This window comes from Eumetopias jubatus, unplaced genomic scaffold (genome assembly GCF_037043125.1).
Source record: "Eumetopias jubatus isolate StellerSeaLion01/CBP00866 unplaced genomic scaffold, mEumJub1_p1.0 scaffold_1, whole genome shotgun sequence".
Lineage (NCBI taxonomy): Eukaryota > Metazoa > Chordata > Mammalia > Carnivora > Otariidae > Eumetopias > Eumetopias jubatus.
In genome coordinates, this window is record NW_028274807.1 from 5721984 (window position 1) to 5741555 (window position 19572).

Below are 19572 nucleotides of genomic sequence, written 5' to 3' on the forward strand. Positions count from 1 at the left end.
AGCAATAGATTTGGTAACTATGTAGTGCATAAGAAAGTCACTTGCTCTTCAATACTTTCCAAAGTCCGTCTAACTTCCTTCAGGAGGAGATTGAAGCAATAAGGCCTCCGCTGGCAAGGGCTCTGCACCTGCTACTGTGGGCTTCTTAGGTCTGTAATCCCTCTGGAGCCCCACACTTAGACATGTGAGTGAGAATAATTATGGGCAACGAATTCTTCAGTTATAATGGACGATGGAACTGCAGAAGAGTCCTGGAAAGGAGATTATTGGGTTCCTTCATCATATCCCATGAGAACATTCACATTGTTCTCATAAAGCACCAGGGAGGTGAGAAGAGCTGCGGTACGTCATGGATTTTATCCCTGATGGTAACAAAGGAAAGCTCAGGCAGAAGCAGCTTCTGCTCAATGGGTTTGACACATTCACTTGGGTCTCCTGACTGCCCCCGGTGGCTGACTGTGGAATCACAGCACTTTAAGAGGCTATTCCAGGGGGGTTCTTTGATAGGATAGAGGATTTCCAGTCCTTTGCTTTTGAGTTTACTGTAGGCAGATCACCACAGCCATGGTGCTCTTCTAACCAAGGCAAAGATAAGAAGAGTTCAGGAGCCAGGGGCTCTATCTGTTCTGTATATCCGTGTGGAGACTGGTGTTAACCATTCATGTGTGTGGTCTAGTGCAAGTTCTGAACAGGAAGAGTAAAAGAGAGGGTAAGGAAAGGTCCCTGACTTTCATGTTGAGCATCCAAAAGGGGACCTCTGTTTTTGCATTCTTCATAATATTCCCTGAGAACATCGATTCCTCAAAGCAAGCTTGGTCATTGAGCTGCATGGTTTCCACTGACCCAGTTCTTGAGAGCATTTGGTCCTTTTCTTCATCGAGCTCGAGAACATAATACCAGCCAAACATTTGGGAGAACAGGTGAATTATATACTGTTGTGTTGTAATTATATACTGTTGTGTGTAAAAATAGGGTTTGTCATAAGTAATAACCATTTCGTTTTTGCCATACCTTGATCGTCTTCATTCCTTCATCTGTCCTCAGTGATCATGAAGGACATCCATGAGGACCATCCCTAAGTCCCCCTCACCACACTCCTGACACATCCACCTTCACTCACTCTGTTATGTCAGGCTTTTCTGTTTCTTCGCTGCACCTACTACAAGCCACACCATCTTTATGTATTCATGTGCTTGCACGTTGCCCACCAGCCCCACTCATGCAATCGGATGTAAGCTCCATGAGGGTCTCATCTTTTCCTGCCTTGTTCGCCGCCATGTTTCCAATTCCTGACTGTATGCTGGCCCTGGACGTGAGGCTCAACAATATTTTGAAATGAATAAATAAAACACTTTCAAATTCAGTAACTATCTATAAAATTCTTTTTTGTGTGTGAAATAAATTTTACTAATGTCAAACAACTATCTATGCTGCTGTTGTTCTTTTGAAAGGGGAAGTCTGACGTTCTCTGGTCACAAGACAACCCAGTCCTTGGCCTGGGCCAGCAGCTCCTGTAGAGGCATGCTGATTCTGGAGTTCTTAGTTATTTAGTGGGAAATGAAAGGCAGAACCTTTTCTGCTTCAGCCTTTGGAAAATTCTGAGCAGAATAAATTTCAATGAATAGGGCTTTCCTATTCTTTAATAAAATCTTAAAGATCTGTTGTCAATAGTTAGCATGATGTATAGAATTTAACTTATACACAAGGTCCTATGATTCTAAATGACCACTTCAACTCATTCACTACATCTAAGAGTTTTTCTTTCTTTCTCAGACCCAGCGAACTCAGCCCCATCCATACTGGATGGGTTTGATCATCGCAAAGCCATGGCAGGGCAGCGTGTGGAGTTGCCTTGCAAAGCGCTTGGGCATCCTGAGCCAGATTATCGCTGGCTGAAGGACAACATGCCCCTGGAACTTTCTGGAAGGTTCCAGAAGACCGTGACAGGGCTGCTCATTGAGAACACTCGTCCTTCAGACTCAGGCAGCTATGTGTGTGAAGTTTCCAACAGATACGGCACTGCTAAGGTGATAGGCCGCCTGTACGTGAAACGTAAGTTGGATGGTAGCTTGGAATGGTGATGCTGACTGCCACTGATGGGGCTCTTGTTACAAGATGACTTCCGGACTCTCAATATAGCCTTCCATTCATCCTCACAACAGTCCTGCTGAGACCAGTATTACCCCATTTTGCAGATGAGGAAATGAATGCTCAGACAGATTGCTCAAGATTACACAGCTGGGGAGGTTGGGACTTAGGATTCGAATTCAGGCCTGTCTGAACCTCCGAGATTTACATTAGGCCAACGGGATATGTATCTGAGATCACATTACCTAGCTGTTGAATTAATAATGGCCACCCTGTCTGAACATTGACAGAGGAAGAGGGGCAGTCTTGTGATGTCAGCACAAGTGATCGTAGTCAGATCACAGTGGGTGTCCTTAGCCGATTTTCAGAGGCTATTTGATGTACCTGAATGGGGCTATTATCAGAAGAAATATAGGTCTCTAAATGATCAAAATATTGGACTTGGACTCATTATTACATATCATTTAGTTCAAATATGGTGGCTATGTTTCATCTCCAATAGATTTGTAGTGACTGTCATGAGGGATGTGTTGAGAAGGATGCTGAAGCCAGCCTCAGAGGAAGGAGGGGGTGTGACCGCAGTGGGGAGCACTTTAATCTAGTCAGACACCCTCAGTTTTACTCAAGCAGAAACCAAATCAAAGTGAGTTACCCGGGAGCACATGACCACAATTGACAGGCAGAGCTTTGGTCAAAAGAGGTGGCTCTTAGATGCAAATGGAATGTTCTTTTCATTGTATGTAATATTATTATATGTTACACAAATAAGATGTGTATTTTTTTAATTTGATGAACTAATTGGCTGAACTAAAGCTAAATCACAAGAGTCGACATTGAAAGGGGAGGCATTCTCTTATCCCACTTTCTCCCAACCCCATGCCTGTTTATGGAACTGTCTTTTCAATGTCACCCTGACTGTGGACTGTTCTAGCCCAACAGAATTTGTTAGAGTAGACATTCCAGGGACTGCCTGGAAACAGCTGCCCAGGGGTGGGTCTTTTGAAAATCACACAAACATGCTTATGCTGGGATTAGGGAGAAATGGAAGATAAGGTTTGTACAGCTCTATTTCTGTAGTTGAAGAAACTTCTAGATGCAATGATGCAGTGCTGGACTGCAAGTAAGAAGTATCCCTGGAAGCTCAAAATCTCCTCTGTGTTAAAATACCTTTCATGGCTCCCCATTTCCTGCTGAGTAAGTTTATATTTTAGGATAGTATCAAAATCATCCCAAGTAAGCCTGTCTGGTCCTACTGCCCATAGTTTTGCTTCAAAGAAAAGATACTCCTATTAAATCTAACTTCTTCCTATTCTCTGTACAAACCCATTCCTATCATGAACACAGGTCATGTTGCTCCCTCCACATGGAAGAGGGTTTTCAAAGACTTAAAGGTCTCAAACTTCCCATTTTTCAAAGCCCAGTGCAGTGGCCTCCCCAGAGACATCCCCATCCCCAAGCATCTCATGCTCAGCTCTCAGGGTTTAATTTATTGTTTTCTCTGTATCACTGTCTACAATTTAAAAGTTATTTGTGGAAAAGTCTTAGTTCTGACTGTGCTTGTTTTCACTACTGTGCTCTTTGCCACATTGGGACAAGTCCTCAAATGCCTCTTGAATGTTTCCTATCTCCCTCTGATTTCATTTTTGTCTTTCCTCTCTAAACAGAAAGCATTATCTTGGGTTCCAAATCCAAAACCCTCTTCTCTTCCATCTCTTCCCTCCTGGTGCTCTCTTTATTCATATGGCTCCAGATTCCTCCCCTCTGAGAGCAAGCCTGGATCTGCATGCTTAGCCTTGGATTCCTTCTTGAGTATTAGATGAGTATGTCTTCCAATTTTAGATCAGATGTTTTGCTGGCACTTCAAAACAACAGTATTGCAAACCAAACACTCCGCCATCTCTACCTTGTCAATGGCTCTTTTTATTCGAAATGTCTTACCCTCTTGAGCCCCCCGAATGCAGGCTTTAAATCTTGGATTCTCCATAAAGCTTTCCTTCCTGCATCCAAGTCCTGCGAAGTCCTAGAGACTGTAACTCAGTGTTTCTCAGCCACGCTCCCCAACCCCATCCTGTCCCAGACTGAATCTTAATTGTACCTCAGCTAGACATTTGCAATGCCCCCTTACTGACCAAGTTCCCCACTCTAATTTGTCTAACACAATATGATCGGTCAATTTTCCTAAAAATGTGTTTGACCATATCGTCACTTGCTAAAAATTCTTGAATGCTTCCTTTGGTCCCCACTGATTTAATTCCAACATTTTGAGGCCCTTTGCCTACTTGTGCCAGGTTGCCTTTGTCATTTTTCTCCCATAATTTCCTACAGAGATGCTGTGTTGCAGCCACACTGAGCAGACACAGTCTTCCTGTGACACAGCTGTGAGGCATGCCCTAATTCACAAAATGCCCCTTCATTCCAGCTGGACTCAGGTCTATCCATCCTTGGTATCGAAGGACTTTCTTGACCCCCTTCCACGTAGTAGATGTCTCTGATGGGCCTATATCACTGCTTGGCTACTATATCTGCTCTTATATTTGTCTCATTCACCGAAAGACTGAACTCCTTGGAACCAGAGACGCCTTGGTGTGGTAACACAAGATGTCAGGAATAATTAGGGCAAAAAAAAAAAAAAATGGTTTTTGCCATTTACCTGTTGAGTGGATTTGGTGAAGTTAATTAAGCTCTCTGAACAACCCCTTCCTCCTCTGTAAAATGGATGCGATGATATGACAAAACATGCAGGACTGTGGGGAGACTGACTTAAACAATGTACAAAAGACATTTAGTAATTGTTTGGCACATGGCAGTTACACCGCAAAAGTTGTTCGTCTTTGTCTTACCTATAAGTTTAACCCCACTTTTGGCTTATAGTAGATGCTCAATAAATGAACTTGTTACATCAAATTTGGTTTGTTGAATGAAAATGTGGAATGTCAAATAGGAGAGTTCCATCACTGTCCACACCAGTTAGCCTCACTTTAAAGGAAAACTCTGTTTGTGTCCACAAATTCTAATATCCACCTGTTTTCTTACAGCTGTGTGTGATGGGCCCTGGTTAAACCACATAGGAGGGGGGTGATAAGCGAGTGTATGAGTGTGTGAGTATGTCCCAGAGAAACCCATCCGTGTTGTTACCTTGGGACAAGGCAATAGGATTTAAATATTCAAATACCTCTGTCCTTAGCAGTAACCAGAACATGGCATTTCTTATTGTCAGTGGGTTAATCCTCACACTTACTCATTGAGAAAGCAATCTGACCCATTGCCAGTCTATTTGCTACATAGAGACGGAAAGGCAAACAACGAAGAGGCTGCTCCTGAACAAAATGGTGTGCGAACATGAGATCTGTAGAGTATGCTTACCGTGATGCATGCGCCTTGTCGAAAGCTCAGCATGTTGTTGAAATGATGTCTGCATATGTGATTTTTTTTACCTTCTTTTTCTTTCTCTTACCAAAATTTCCAGAGCCACTGAAAGCTACCATCAGCCCCAGGAAAGTTAAAAGCAGCGTGGGTAGCCAGGTTTCCTTGTCCTGCAGTGTGACAGGCAGTGAGGACCAGGAACTCTCCTGGTACCGAAACGGTGAAATCCTCAACCCTGGAAAAAATGTGAGGATCACAGGGATCAACCATGAAAACCTTATAATGGATCACATGGTCAAAAGTGACGGGGGCGCGTACCAGTGCTTTGTGCGCAAGGATAAGCTGTCCGCTCAAGACTTTGTGCAGGTGGTCCTTGAAGGTCAGTGGGCCTCGTTACAGGGTTCAGCCACACCAGAACCCAAACCCAGAGCACTCAGAGAGAAGAACACTGAAGCAATGCTGATAATTCCCGGGGCTAAGATTTCTCTCTGTCTGACTAGCTAACAACTCTGCCCTAATTCTTCAGGAGAGATGGGGCTAATGAAAGAACCAGTGCTGGTAAAGTTGTAAGTGGTAGAAGTAACAAAAGTAACTTCACATTAAGTTAAGTAAGGGGAATGTTGTCCATTCATATGTTTAGTTACTTGTCAAGATACAGACCGCAGAAACTTACAACTTCAAGTTTGGTTGACAGTTCATTACCATAGACTGGAGTTGCTCAGTGATAATTTGTTTCAAGGGCCATTTTATGTGCTCTGGGGCTTTTGGCAGCATCTCCGGCCTCTGCCCACTAGCAGCACCCCCTCTCTGAGTTGTGACAACCAAAAATACCTCCAGACATTGCCAAATGTCCTGGGGTGGGGGTGGGGGGTAAGGGGAATAGACCCCAGCTGAGAAATACAATTTGACAGACAAAATGTGGGGCAAAATTTCAATATAGTCCTTGGTGGAAAGGAAAAAAAGTGGCATCTGTGTGTACAGTTGTCCCTGGTTGAGTCCAGATATTCACAAATTTAGGTGAATGCAATTTGCGAGGAATGACCTCAGGTTGTTATAATAGGTCCTAGGTATGCCTTTTCTCTTTTCTTAATGGCCTGCTTACATCTGAAGGCTTATCAATCAGCCAGGGAACAGAAGCTATCAAGGTAACATTCAAGTGAGACATACGTTTATTACCAGATAATTGAATGGCTTTTACCTGTATATGTGTGTGTCTTGTTGGAAATTATGTCTTTATGTATAATTTAACATTCATTTGATATAAATTGATTAAAATAATTACATGACTTTCATATAAAGAGAGAAACATATTTATATATGAAAATAACTTTAAATATGTCTTGATCTTCTTCGAGGATATTTCTATTTTTTTTAACCTTAGCTGATTTTTAGGAAGAAGCAGACTTAGCAATGAGATTCTTATTTTGATTCAAGCATTTTCTTGCAGACAGTTTCTTAAAGTGGAGGTGAAATTAGCTGAAGGCATGGAACCCATATTAAATGCCTGACCCTGAGATCCCCATAATAATTAAGTGCAGAAAGTAATCAATTTGTACAGAGCCGATTTGCTGCTGCTGATGCATTGTAGTCCTTACACATCACTATTTTTAGATTCTTTGTAGAAGAAGGAAAGAATACCTGTCTAGGCCTAGTTACCTTGGCAACTATCTCGTGTGACTAAGAAAACCTAAAGAGCATATTGATAATCCATAATGATGCCGAAAGATTTCAGGTTATCAGAGAGTGACAGCAAGAAGCATTTCAAAGACACTCAGGTCTCACTGGGAAAATAATGTCTGCTTTCATCTCCAAAAAAGCCTGTCACTTGAATAAAAAAAGGGGGCAAAGGAGCATACTGAGCATACTCACAGATTTATTTGTTGCATGTCAGTTTCCATTCAGGACAAGAAGCTTCACTTTTTTTTCTCTTCTGAGAGATGACAGGGCTAATGTAGCAAAAGAGAGCAGAAGTGTAATTATAAATACATATCTAGAATTTGCCTTAAAATGGTGTCTAACTAGTATCCTTGGCTAGAGCCTCCAATATTCCCATTGAAATAGCTTTAGATTAATGTAAATTTTAAAAACTCACAATACTGTGAGCTAAGAATGGCCATTGATATAATGCAGAATCTGGGAGTATTTTCTATGAGGCCAAAAAAACTGGAATGGAAGTCTAAAGAAAATGAAATCTAATAATTATAGGTTCAAGATCAAACCACAGTAACTGGAAAATAGAATAATAGAAAAGAATAAGAACCGTTCCTATTTTAGGAAATGATAGAATAGCATGTATCAGACTAAACTTCAAGCAGATAAAAATTATGAACTTGAGGAAAAACAAAACTTGGGAGAGACACCCAAAAGCAGGAAGAGAGGATTGGACCCATGAAAGAAGAGGAAAGGGTTGGGTGATATCTGCCTTGATACCACTTTTCCCTTGAGGACATTGCCCAGTTTTTGAGATGGGTTGGGGGGGACTATAATACTAGAAGAAAAGTAGAAAGCTATAGTCTTATGGGATTTAGGTATAGAAGGACAGAAGTCTGCACTGTCAAATTACCTGCAGTTGAGGGAGGTGAGTTGAAATTCCAGGAAGGAGGGCGGTCCTAAATCCCTAACAGTGAGGAGTCCTGAAACCTAAAAATAAACTTCCTTGAAAAACTTAGTTGACACCTGAACTGGAAAATGCGGAGGAGAATCCAATAAAAATAAAAAATAGGGGCGCCTGGGTGGCTCAGTCATTAGGCATCTGCCTTCAGCTCAGGTCATGATCCCAGGGTCCTGTGATCGAGCCCCGCATCAGGCTCCCTGCTCGGCGGGAAGCCTGCTTCTCCCTCTCCCACTCCCCCTGTTTGTGATCCCTCTCTCGCTGTGTCTCTCTCTATCAAATAAATAAATAAAATATTTAAAAAAAAATAAAAACAACTAGGGGTGCCTGGGTGGCTCAGTCGTTAAGCATCTGCCTTTGGCTCAGGTCATGATCCCGGGGTCCTGGGATCGAGCCCCACATCGGGCTCCCTGCTCAGTGGGAAGCCTGCTTCTCCCTCTCCCACTCCCCCTGCTTGTGTTCCCTCTCTCACTGTGTCTCTCTCTGTCAAATAAATAAATAAAATCTTTAAAAAAATAAAAATAAAAACAACTAGGCATACAAAAAAAAAAAAAGGGATACTGTTAGCAGAGGTCAAAAGACAAGGTAGGCAGTAGAAATAGATCTTGAGAGAACCCAGATGAATGAGCAAAGGCTTAGAAGCTTTTATTTAAAATATATTCAATATCTTAAAGGAAAATAAAGGCATAATGAATAGATATCTGGGAAAGACCAGAAGAGAAAATGAACACTATAAAAAGGAACCAGTAGAAATATAAAAATTCAGTATATTGGTTTTAGTGGCAGATTGGAGAAGAAATAAAGGATCAGTGAACCTAAAGATAAATTCAAATAAATTATCCAATTTGAACCACAGAGAGAAAGAAGACTATAAAGGAAATGACCATAGCCTCAGTGACGTGGCACATTCATCAGGTGGCCAGATCCATGTATAATTAGAGGCCTAGAAAAATAGGAGATTGACAGTGGGGAAGAAAAAAGTATTTGAAGAACTAACAGCTACAGTTTTCTCAATTTTGGTATAAAAAATAAAGTTACAGAGCCAAGAAACAGTAAACCCCAAGAAGAATAAATACAAAGAAAATCACATGTGGGCACATTAGAGTCACATTGCTGACAACCAAGATAAAGAAAAAAATCTTCCAATTCTGAGGGAGGAGAAATATTAAGTAAACAGAGATATCAATATGAATGATGGATGACTTCTCATCAGATATTTTGGAAGACAGAAGACAATGGAGCAACATCTTTAAAATGTTGAAAAGGATAAAAAAAAAAAAAATTCCTGTCCACCTATGCTCCTATATCTAGCAAAAAATAGTCTTTAAAAATCAGCAATAGTAAAGATATTTTCAGTAAATAAAAGCTGAAACAATGTGATACCAGAAGAAATGACACATGAAGTCATTGAAGGTGTAGGGAAATGATCTAAAATGGAAATTCAGATCTGTAGGCATAAAGGCCATGAGAAAAGGCAGGAAATATGTTACTAAACATTTAGAGAAATTGTTTTTTCTCTTTTAATGTCTTTAAACAATAACTGACAAATTATAAAATTATAATACTGTATTATAGAGTTTAGACATAAATAGATGCAATAACACAAAGGAGAATATAAATTAAATTATTTGAAGTTATTTGTATCAGGATTTTTACATTTCCACGAAGTAGCATAATTTTCACTTTTGGTACATGAGATTAAAATTACATAGTTGCATGCACGCATATATATTAGCATTGATATACATATGAATATATGTGTATGTATATCTACATAAATATGCATATATATATACACGTATATAAATATGTATATGTTGATCTATCCATCTGTTATGTTGATCTATCCATCTGTATCTATGTCTATGTAAAACCTAGTTGGATTTTATCCCATAAATGTAAGATTGGAAAAACATTAAAAACAAAAATTATCTATGTATGCATAAGGCATCATATTAATAGAATATAGGAGAAAAAAAATTGATGACTTCAGTATATCCAGAAAAACACCACTTGACAAAATTCAACATCCATTCAGAATAAAAAATTCTCAGCAAACTAGGAACATAAGGAACTTTCTTGACCCGATAAATGGCATTTATGAATACTCTATAGTGAAAACCATACTTAGCGGTTGAACACTAAATATTTTTCATTTAACATTGGAACCAAGGCAAGGATGTTCACAACTGCCACTTCTATTCAACAATGTGCCAGAAGTCCTAGGCAGGTATGAATAAGAAATAAAATACATAAAGTTTGGAAAGGAAAAAATCCCAGTTATCTTTAATCACAGACCTTGCTGTTTACATAGAAAATCCCAAGAAATCTATAAAATAAGTCCTAGATGCATAAGTGAGTTTAGAAACTCTTAGTATACAAAAAAATACAAAATTTGTTTTCTTTTTATACAGTAGGAATCAACAAGTGGAAAATAATATTTTACAATTCCATTTATATTAGCATAAAACAAAAGACACTTAGGAATAAATTTAACAACAGGTGTGAAAGATTTCAACATGTAAAACTGTACAACTATACATCGCTAATATAAAATTGTGATGACCTGAAAAACTGGAAAGTACACCATATTCAAGGACTGAAAAACTAATCTGCTTAAGGTAGCAATTCTCTGTAACATGATCAATGTAATCTCAGTCAAAATCCCAACAGCTTTTATAGATTGATTTTTAAATTTATGTAGAAAAGTGGAAGTCCTATATTCTAAGTTGATTTAAAAAACGTGTGTGGGAACATAAAAGACTGAGAGTTGTGCAAACAATGATAAAAAAAAAAGTTGGAGGACTCGTAAAGCTACATTAAATGAGATAGCTACACAGCTCAATAGAACATACTGGATGGTCTAGAAATATGCCTAAACATATATGATAAATTGATTTGTAAGAGAGTCCACAATAGGGGGGGAGGAGCAAGACGGCAGAGGAGTAGGAGACCTAAATTTCGTCTGGTCCCAGGAATTCAGCTAGATGGGTATCAAACCATTCTGAACACCTACAAACTCAACAGGAGATCGAAGAAAAGAATAGCAGCAACTCTCTGAACAGAAAAGCGACCACTTTCTGGAAGGTAGAACGTGCGGAGAAGTGAATCTGAGGTGATATTCCAGAAGACAGCGGGGGAGGGGGCCTCCGTTGGCTGCTACTGGCAAGTGATAGAGCCGCGGAGCACAAAATCGGAACTTGTTGAAGTCTGCTCCACTGAGGGACGTCACTCCAGTGGCTAAGTGGTGGGGGGGGGGACCCTCGCTGGGACAGTGTGGTCTCAGGACCCTCGGGGTCACAGAAAGACTGGGGGTACCTGAGTGCAGCAGAGCTCCCAGGTATCAGAGCAGGGAAGCAGGCTACAAAGATGGAGCCGAGGAGCAGGCTCTCAGCTCGGGGTTTGCCAAAAACCATGATCCCCAGCACAGTCGGGCCGCGCTCTTCCAGCAGGGACACAACAAGCGGCAAATCCGGGGAGACTCCCCTTCCACCCCCAGGAGGAGGGATGCAGAAGTGCACTGCAGGAATCTGCCGTGTTTGGAGACTCGAAATGGGGTCGTGTGCCAGAAATAGAAATGCTCGGTCACAGGCTGCATGAGTATGGAGTGTGGCCAGAGACCAGGCAGAAGGGAGTGATTGACTGCTTTTCTCTGGGGGCACACTGAGGAGTGGGGCCCCGAGTTCTCGGCTCCTCCTGGGCAGAGATTGGGAGGCCGCCATTTTCACTCTTGTCCTCCAAAGCTGTACAGAAAGCTTGCAGGGAACAAAAGCTCCTGAGAGCAAACCCAAGCAGATTACTTAGCCTGGGCCCCAGCAAGGACGGGGCAATTCCACCTCCAGCAAAGACATTTGAGAACCACTGCAACAGGCCCTTCCCCTAGAAGATCAGCAAGAACAGCCAGCCAAGACCAAGTTTACCAATCAATGAGAATGGCAGAACTCCAGTGCTAGGGGAATACTGCACATAGAATTCATGGCTTTTTTACCATGATTCTTTAGTCTTTCAAAGTTAATTTTTTTAATTTTCTTTTTCTATTTTTTTTGAAAATTTTTTCCCTTTTTCAACGAACATCTTACCAATCCCTTTTTTAAAAATCTTTTTTATTTTTCATTTTTAGAGTCATATTCTATCCCTTCATTTAGTTAACCCTATTTTTGGTGTGTATATATATAAGTTGTTCTCTCTTTAAAAATTTTGGGATACAGTTTCTTCTAACAGACCAAAATATACCCTAAATCTCTAGTGTATGGGGTTTTGTTCTAGACCCCTGCCTGATCACGTTCTCTCCCCCCCTTTGTTTTTTCAATTTCTCTTCTTTCTTTTTTAAACCAACTTCTTACCAATTCCTTTTATAAAATCTTTTATAATTTTCGTCTTTACAATCATGTCCTATCCCTTCATTGTATTTACCCTTATTTTTGTACATATATAAGTTTTTCCTTCTTTAAAATTTTGGGAGACTGTTTTTCTAACAGACCAAAATACGCCCAAAATCTAGTGTGTGTCACTGATCTATTCACCAGCCTGATCATATGTGATCATATTCCTTTTTCTTTCTTTTTCTTTTTCTTTCTTTTTTCTTTTTTTTTCTTTCCCTTTCTTTTCCCCTGGTTTCGGGTCTCTTCTGATGTGTTTAGTGCATATTTTTCTGGGGTTGTTGTTACCCTGTTAGCATTCTGTTCTCTCAGTCATCTGTTCTCTGGATAAAATGACAAGACGGAAAAAAATCACTTCAAAAAAAAGACAAGAGGCAGTACTGACTGCCAGGGACCTAATCAATATGGACATTAGTAGGATGTCAGAACTAGAGTTCAGAATGACAATTATAAGCTAGGTTTGAAAAAAGCATGGAAGATACTAGAGAATCCCTTTCTGGAGAAATAAAAACCCTAAAATCTAACCAAGTCTATATCAAAAAGAATATTAATGAGGTGCAATAAAAAATGGAGGCTCTAACTGCTAGGATAAATGAGGAAGAAGAGAGAATTAGTGATATAGAAGACGAAATGATGGAGAATAAAGAAGCTGAGAAAAAGAGAGATAAACAACTACAGAATCATGAGGGCAGAATTCGAGAGATAAGCGATACCATAAGACGAAACAATATTAGAATAATTGGGATCCCAGAAAAAGAAGAAAGAGAAAGAGGGGCAGAAGGTATATTGGAGCAAATTATACCAGAGAACTTCCCTAATTTGGGGAAGGAAACAGGCATTAAAACCCAGGGGCACAGAGAACCCCCCTCAAAATCAATAAAAATAGGTCAACACCCTGACATCTAATAGTAAAATTTATGAGTCTCAGAGACAAAGAGAAAATCCTGAAAGCAGCTCAGGAGAAGACGTCTGTAACCTACAATGGTAGAAACATTAGATTGGCAACAGACCTATCCACAGAGACCTGGCAGGCCAGAAAGGACCTGCATGATATATTTAGAGCACTAAACGAGAAAAATATGCAGCCAAGAATACTATATCCAGCTAGGCTGTCATTGAAAATAGAAGGAGAGATAAAAAGCTTCCAGGACAAACAAAAACTAAAAGAATTTACAGACACAAAACTAGCCCTACAGGAAATATAGAAAGGGGTCCTCTAAGCAAAGAGAGAGCCTAAGCAACACAGACCAGAAAGCAACACAGAGAATATACAGTAACAGTCACCTTACAGGCAATACAATGGCACTAAATTCCTATCTTTCAATAGTTACCCTGAATGTAAATGGGCTAAATGCCCCAATCAAAAGACACAGGATATCAGATTGGATAAAAAAACCAAACCCTTCAATATGCTGTCTGCAAGAGACTCATTTTAGACCCAAAGACACCCCAGATTGAAAGTGAGTGGGTGGAAAAACATTTACCATGCTAATGGACACCAAAAGAAAGCAGGAGTGGCAATCCTTATATCAGACAAATAAGATTTTAAAACAAAGACTGTAATAAGAGATGAGGAAGGACACTATATCCTACTTAAAGGGTCTATCCAACAAGAAGATCTAACAATTGTAAATATCTATGCCCCTAACATGGGAGCAGCCAATTATATAAGCCAGTTAATAACAAAATCAAAGAAACACTTTGAGAAAAATACAATAATAGTAGGGGACGTTGACACCCCCCTGACTGAAATGGACAGATCATCTTAGCAAAAGATCAACAAGGAAATAAAGACTTTAAATGACACACTGGACCAAATGGACTTCACAGATATATTCAGAACATTCCATCCCAAAGTAACAGAATACACATTCTTCTCTAGTGCCCATGGAACATTCTCCAAAATTGATCACATCCTAGGTCACAAATCAGGTCTCAACCGGTACCAAAAGATTGGGGTCATTCCCTGCATATTTTTGGACCACAATGCTTTGAAACTAGAACTCAATCACAAGAGGAAAGTCAGAAAAACTCACATACATGGAGGCTAAAGAGCACCCTACTAAGGAATGAATAGGTCAACCAGGTAATTAAAGAAGAATTTAAAAAAATCACGGAAACAAATGAAAATGAAAACACAGCTGTTCAAAATCTCTGGGATGCAGCAAAGGCAGTCCTGAGAGGAAAGTATATAGCAATACAAGCCTTTCTCAAGAAACAAGAAAGGTCTCAAATACACAACCTAACCTTACACCTAAAGAAGCTGGAGAAAGAACAGCAAATAAAGCCTAAACCCAGCAGGAGAAGAGAAATAATAAAGATCAGAGCAAAAATCAATGAAATAGAAACCAAAAGAACAGTAGAACTGATCAATGAAACTAGGAGCTGGTTCTTTGAAAAAATTAACTAGATTGATAAACCCCTGGCCAGACTTATCAAAAAGAAAAAAGAAATGACCCAAATAAATAAAATCATGAATAAAAGAGGAGAGATCACAACCAACACCAAAGAAATGCAATTATAAGAACATATTATGAGCAACTCTATGCCAGCAAATTAGATAACCTGGAAGAAATGGGTGCATTCCTAGAGATGTATCTACTACCAAAACTGAACCAGGAAGAAATAGAAAACCTGAACAGACCTATAACCACTAAGGAAATTGAAGCAGTCATCAAAAATCTCGCAACAAACAAGAGCCTAGGGCCAGATTGCTTCCCAGGGGAATTCTACCAAACATTTAAAGAAGAATTAGTACCTATTCTTCTGAAACTGTTCCAAAAAATAGAAATGCAAGGAAAATTTCCAAACTTGTTTTACGAGGCCAGCATTACCTTCATCCCAAAACCAAAGACCCCATCAGAAAGGAGAATTACAGATCAATATCCCTGATGAACATGGATGCAAAAATTCTCACCAAAATAATAGCCAATAGGATCCAACAGTACATTAAAAGGATTATTCACCAAGACCAAGTGGGATTTTTTTTCCTGGACTGTAAGATTGGTTCAACATCCACAATTCAATCAATGTGATACAATACATTAATAAAAGAGAGAACAAGAACCATATGATCCTCTCAATAAATGCAGAAAAAGCATTTGACAAAGTACAGCATCCTTTCTTTCTTTTTTTTATTTTATTATGTTATGTTAATCACCATACATTACATCATTAGTTTTTGATGTAGTGTTCCATGATTCATTGCTTGTGTATAACACCCAGTGCTCCATTCAATACATGCCCTCTTTAATACCCATGACCAAGCTAACCCATCTCCCCACACCCCTCCCCCTAGAACCCTCAGTTTGTTTCTCAGAATCCACAGTCTCTCATGGTTCATCTCTCCCTCTGATTTCCCCCCCTTCATTTTACCCTTCCTACTATCTTTTTTTTTTTTTTAACATATAATGTATTATTTGTTTCAAAGGTACAGGTCTGTGATTCAACAGTCTTACACAATTCACAGCATCCTTTCTTGATTAAAACTCTTCAGAGTGTAGGGATAGAGGGCACATACCTGAATATCATAAAAGCCATCTATGAAAACCCACAGCAAATATCATTCTCAATGGGGAAAACTGAAAACTTTCCCCCTAAGGTCAGGAACATGGCAGGGATGTCCACTATCACCACTGCTATTCAACATAGTACTAGAAGTCCTAGCCACAGCAATCAGATGACAAAAAGAAATCAAAGGCATTCTTTGCAGATGATAGGATACTTTATGTGGACAACCCAAAGACTCCACCCCAAAACTGCTAGAACTCATACAGGAATTCAGTCAAGTGGCAGGATATAAAAGCCATGCACAGAAATCAGTTGCATTCTTATACACCAACAACAAGACAGAAGAAAAAGAAATGAAGGAGTCAATCCCATTTACAATTGCACCCAAAACCATAAGATACTTAGGAATAAATCTAACCAAAGAGGCAAAGGATCTGTACACAGAAAACTATAAAATACTCATGAAAGAAATTGAGGAAGACACAAAGAAATGGAAAAACGTTCCATGCTCGTGGATTGGAAGAACAAATATTGTGAAGATGTCAATTCTACCTAGAGCAGTCTACACATTCAATGTAATCCCCATCAAAATACCATCCACTTTTTTCAAAGAAATGGAACAAATAATCCTAAAATTTGTATGGAACCAGAAAAGACCCCAAATAGCCAGAGGAATGTTGAAAAAGAAAAGCAATGCTGGCAGCATCACAATTCCGTACTTCGAGCTCTATTACAAGGCTGTTATCATTAAGACAGTATGGTACTGGCACAAAAACAGACACATAGATCAATGGAACAGAATCAAGAGCCCAGAAATGGACCCTCAACTCTAGGGTCAACTCATCTTTGACAAAGCAGGAAAGAATGTCCAGTGGAAAAAAGACAGTCTCTTCAACAAATGGTGTTGGGAAAATTGGACAGCCACATGCAGAAGAATGAAACTGGACCATTTCCTTACACCACACACAAAAATAGACTCCAAATGGTTGAAAGACCTAAACGTGAGACAGGAGTCCATCAAAATCCTAAAGGAGAACACAGGCAGCAACCTCTTCGACCTCAGCCGCAGCAACTTCTTCCTAGAAACATCGCCAAAGGCAAGGGAAGCCAAGGCAAAAATGAACTATTGGGACTTCATCAAGATAAAACGCTTTTGCACAGCAAAAGAAACAGTCAACAAAACCAAAAGACAACTGACAGAATGGGAGAAGATATTTGCAAATGACATATCAGATAAAGGGCTAGTATCCAAAATCTATAAAGTTCTTTTCACAATCCACATCCAAAGAACAAATGATCCAATCAAGAAATGGGCAGAAGACATGAACAGACATTTTTCCAAAGAAGACATCCAAATGGCCAACAGACACATGAAAAAGTGCTCAACATTTCTTGGCATCAGGGAAATCCAAATCAAAATCTCAATGAAATACCTCCTCACACCAGTCAGAATGGGTAAAATTAACAAGTCAGGAAACAACAGAGGTTGGCGTGGATGCGGAGAAAGGGAAACCCTCCTACACTGTTGGTGGGAATGCAAGCTGGTGCAGCCCCTCTGGAAAACAGTATGGAGTTTCCCCAAAAAGTTGAAAATAGAACTAGCCTATGACCCAGCAATTGCACTACTGGGTATAAAGATAAAAGATAGATAAAAGATAAAAATGTAGTGATCCGAAGGGGTACGTGCACCCCAATGTTTATAGCAGCAATGCCCACAATAGCCAAACTATGGAAGGAGCCAAGATGTCCATCAACAGATGAATGGATAAAGAAGATATGATATATATATACAATGGAATATTATGCATCCATCAAAAAAAACACAAAATCTTGCCGTTTGCAACGATGTGGATGGAACTAGAGGGTGTTATGCTGAGTGAAATAAGTCAATCAGAGAAAGACATGTATCATATGATCTCACTGATATGAGAAATTCTTAATCTCAGGAAACAAACTGAAGGTTGCTGGAGTGGTGGGGGGTGGGAGGGATGGGGTGGCTGGGTGATAGACACTGGGGAGGGTATGTGCTATGGTGAGCGCTGTGAATTGTGCAAGACTGATGAATCACAGACCTGTACCTCTGAAACAAATAATACATTATATGTTTAAAAAAATATTAGGAAGCAAAAATGAAGGGAGGGAAGTCTGAGGGGGAGATGAACCATGAGAGACTATGGACTCTGAGAAACAAACTGAGGGTTCTAGAGGGGAGGGTTGCGGGGGGATGGGTTAACCTATTGATGGGTATTAAAGAGGGCACATATTGAATGGAGCACTGGGTATAATATGCAAACAATGAATCATGGAACACTACATCAAAAACCGATGATGTAATGTATGGTGATTAACATAATATAATAAAATAAAATTTAAAAAAGAGTCCACAATATTCCTAAGCTAAAAGAAAATCTTTTTGACAAACAATACTGAAACTACTCAATGAACATAACACAAAAAAATGAATATCAATTTGTACTTCACACCTTATACCTTGTACAGATTTTATTTGCTCTAAATTATAGACTAGGATATAAAATCCCAAACTATGAAGTCTCTAAAAGGAAGCATAAGAGAATTCTTCATCATTTGGGGGATTGACAAAGCTTTCTTAGGATACAGAAAGCACTAAAAGTCAAAGGCAAATACATCATTGAGAAAATAAAAGGCAACTACAAACTGGAAGAAAACATTTTACACATTCAAAGATACACAGCTATAATACATACTATATATATGTCTGACACACATATTTACATAATATACCTGACAAATATATTTGGCCATTAGAAGATAGCTGGTAAATACTTATCTTCAGCATAATAAAGAACTCCTATAAATCAATAAAAAAGTAGTCTAACCTAACAATGGACAAAAGATTTGAGCAGATATTTCACAAAAGGAGATCCCCAGTGGCCAATAAACACATAAAGACAATATTACTTCCGTGATACTCCTGCCAAAAATGCATAAACTGCATCTAATTATGTGGAAATAGAAAAAAAACAGTTTGAGCAACTGGCTATCGTATAATTCTTCAAGAATGTCAAAGTCAAGAAATACAAAAAAGAGGAAAGAATGATCCAGATTGAAGGAGCCTAAAGAAGCATGACAAATAAATGGGATGTATGATACTGGTTGGGCTGGGGGAAATAGCCGAGAGGGACATGACCGGTCAGCTGGCCGACTTTCCACATGGACTTCATGTTAGGTGGTCACACTGTTCCAAAGTTACATTTCTTAATTTTGCTGACTGTTGTGGCAATGGTAGAATATCTGTTGTACAGAGAGCACACAATTCTGTGACTACATGGATTTGAAGCTCAAGAACAGGTGAACTAACTCAGGGTGAAAGAAATCAGGACACTGACTGCCTCTGGTGAGATTGAAAGGAGTCCTAGGAAAGTTTTGGGGTGATGAAATGCTTTGCATCATGCTCATGTGGGTGGTTACACAGTGTACATATTTAACAAGCTCATTCTGTTTGTACACTTAAGATCTGTAAATTTCACTGTATGTAAATTTTATCTACAAAAAAAAGAATAACTGAAGAATACTTTCCTAAATAGATAAAAAAAGACAAGTTTTCAGTATGTTGTGTAAAAATCAGTGCAAAGAAATTTA

General features: G+C 39.4%; 1 protein-coding gene across 1 annotated transcript in view; it reads left to right on the top strand.

Annotated features, from left to right (window-relative positions):
* DSCAM (DS cell adhesion molecule) overlaps positions 1 to 19572 on the top strand; it is a 672449-nt gene that overhangs the window by 349558 nt on the left and 303319 nt on the right. The window contains exons 5-6 of the mRNA XM_028126500.2: positions 1774 to 2052; positions 5555 to 5830. Coding sequence (XP_027982301.1) covers positions 1774 to 2052; positions 5555 to 5830 — 555 coding nt within the window. The remainder of the gene's footprint in view (positions 1 to 1773; positions 2053 to 5554; positions 5831 to 19572) is intronic.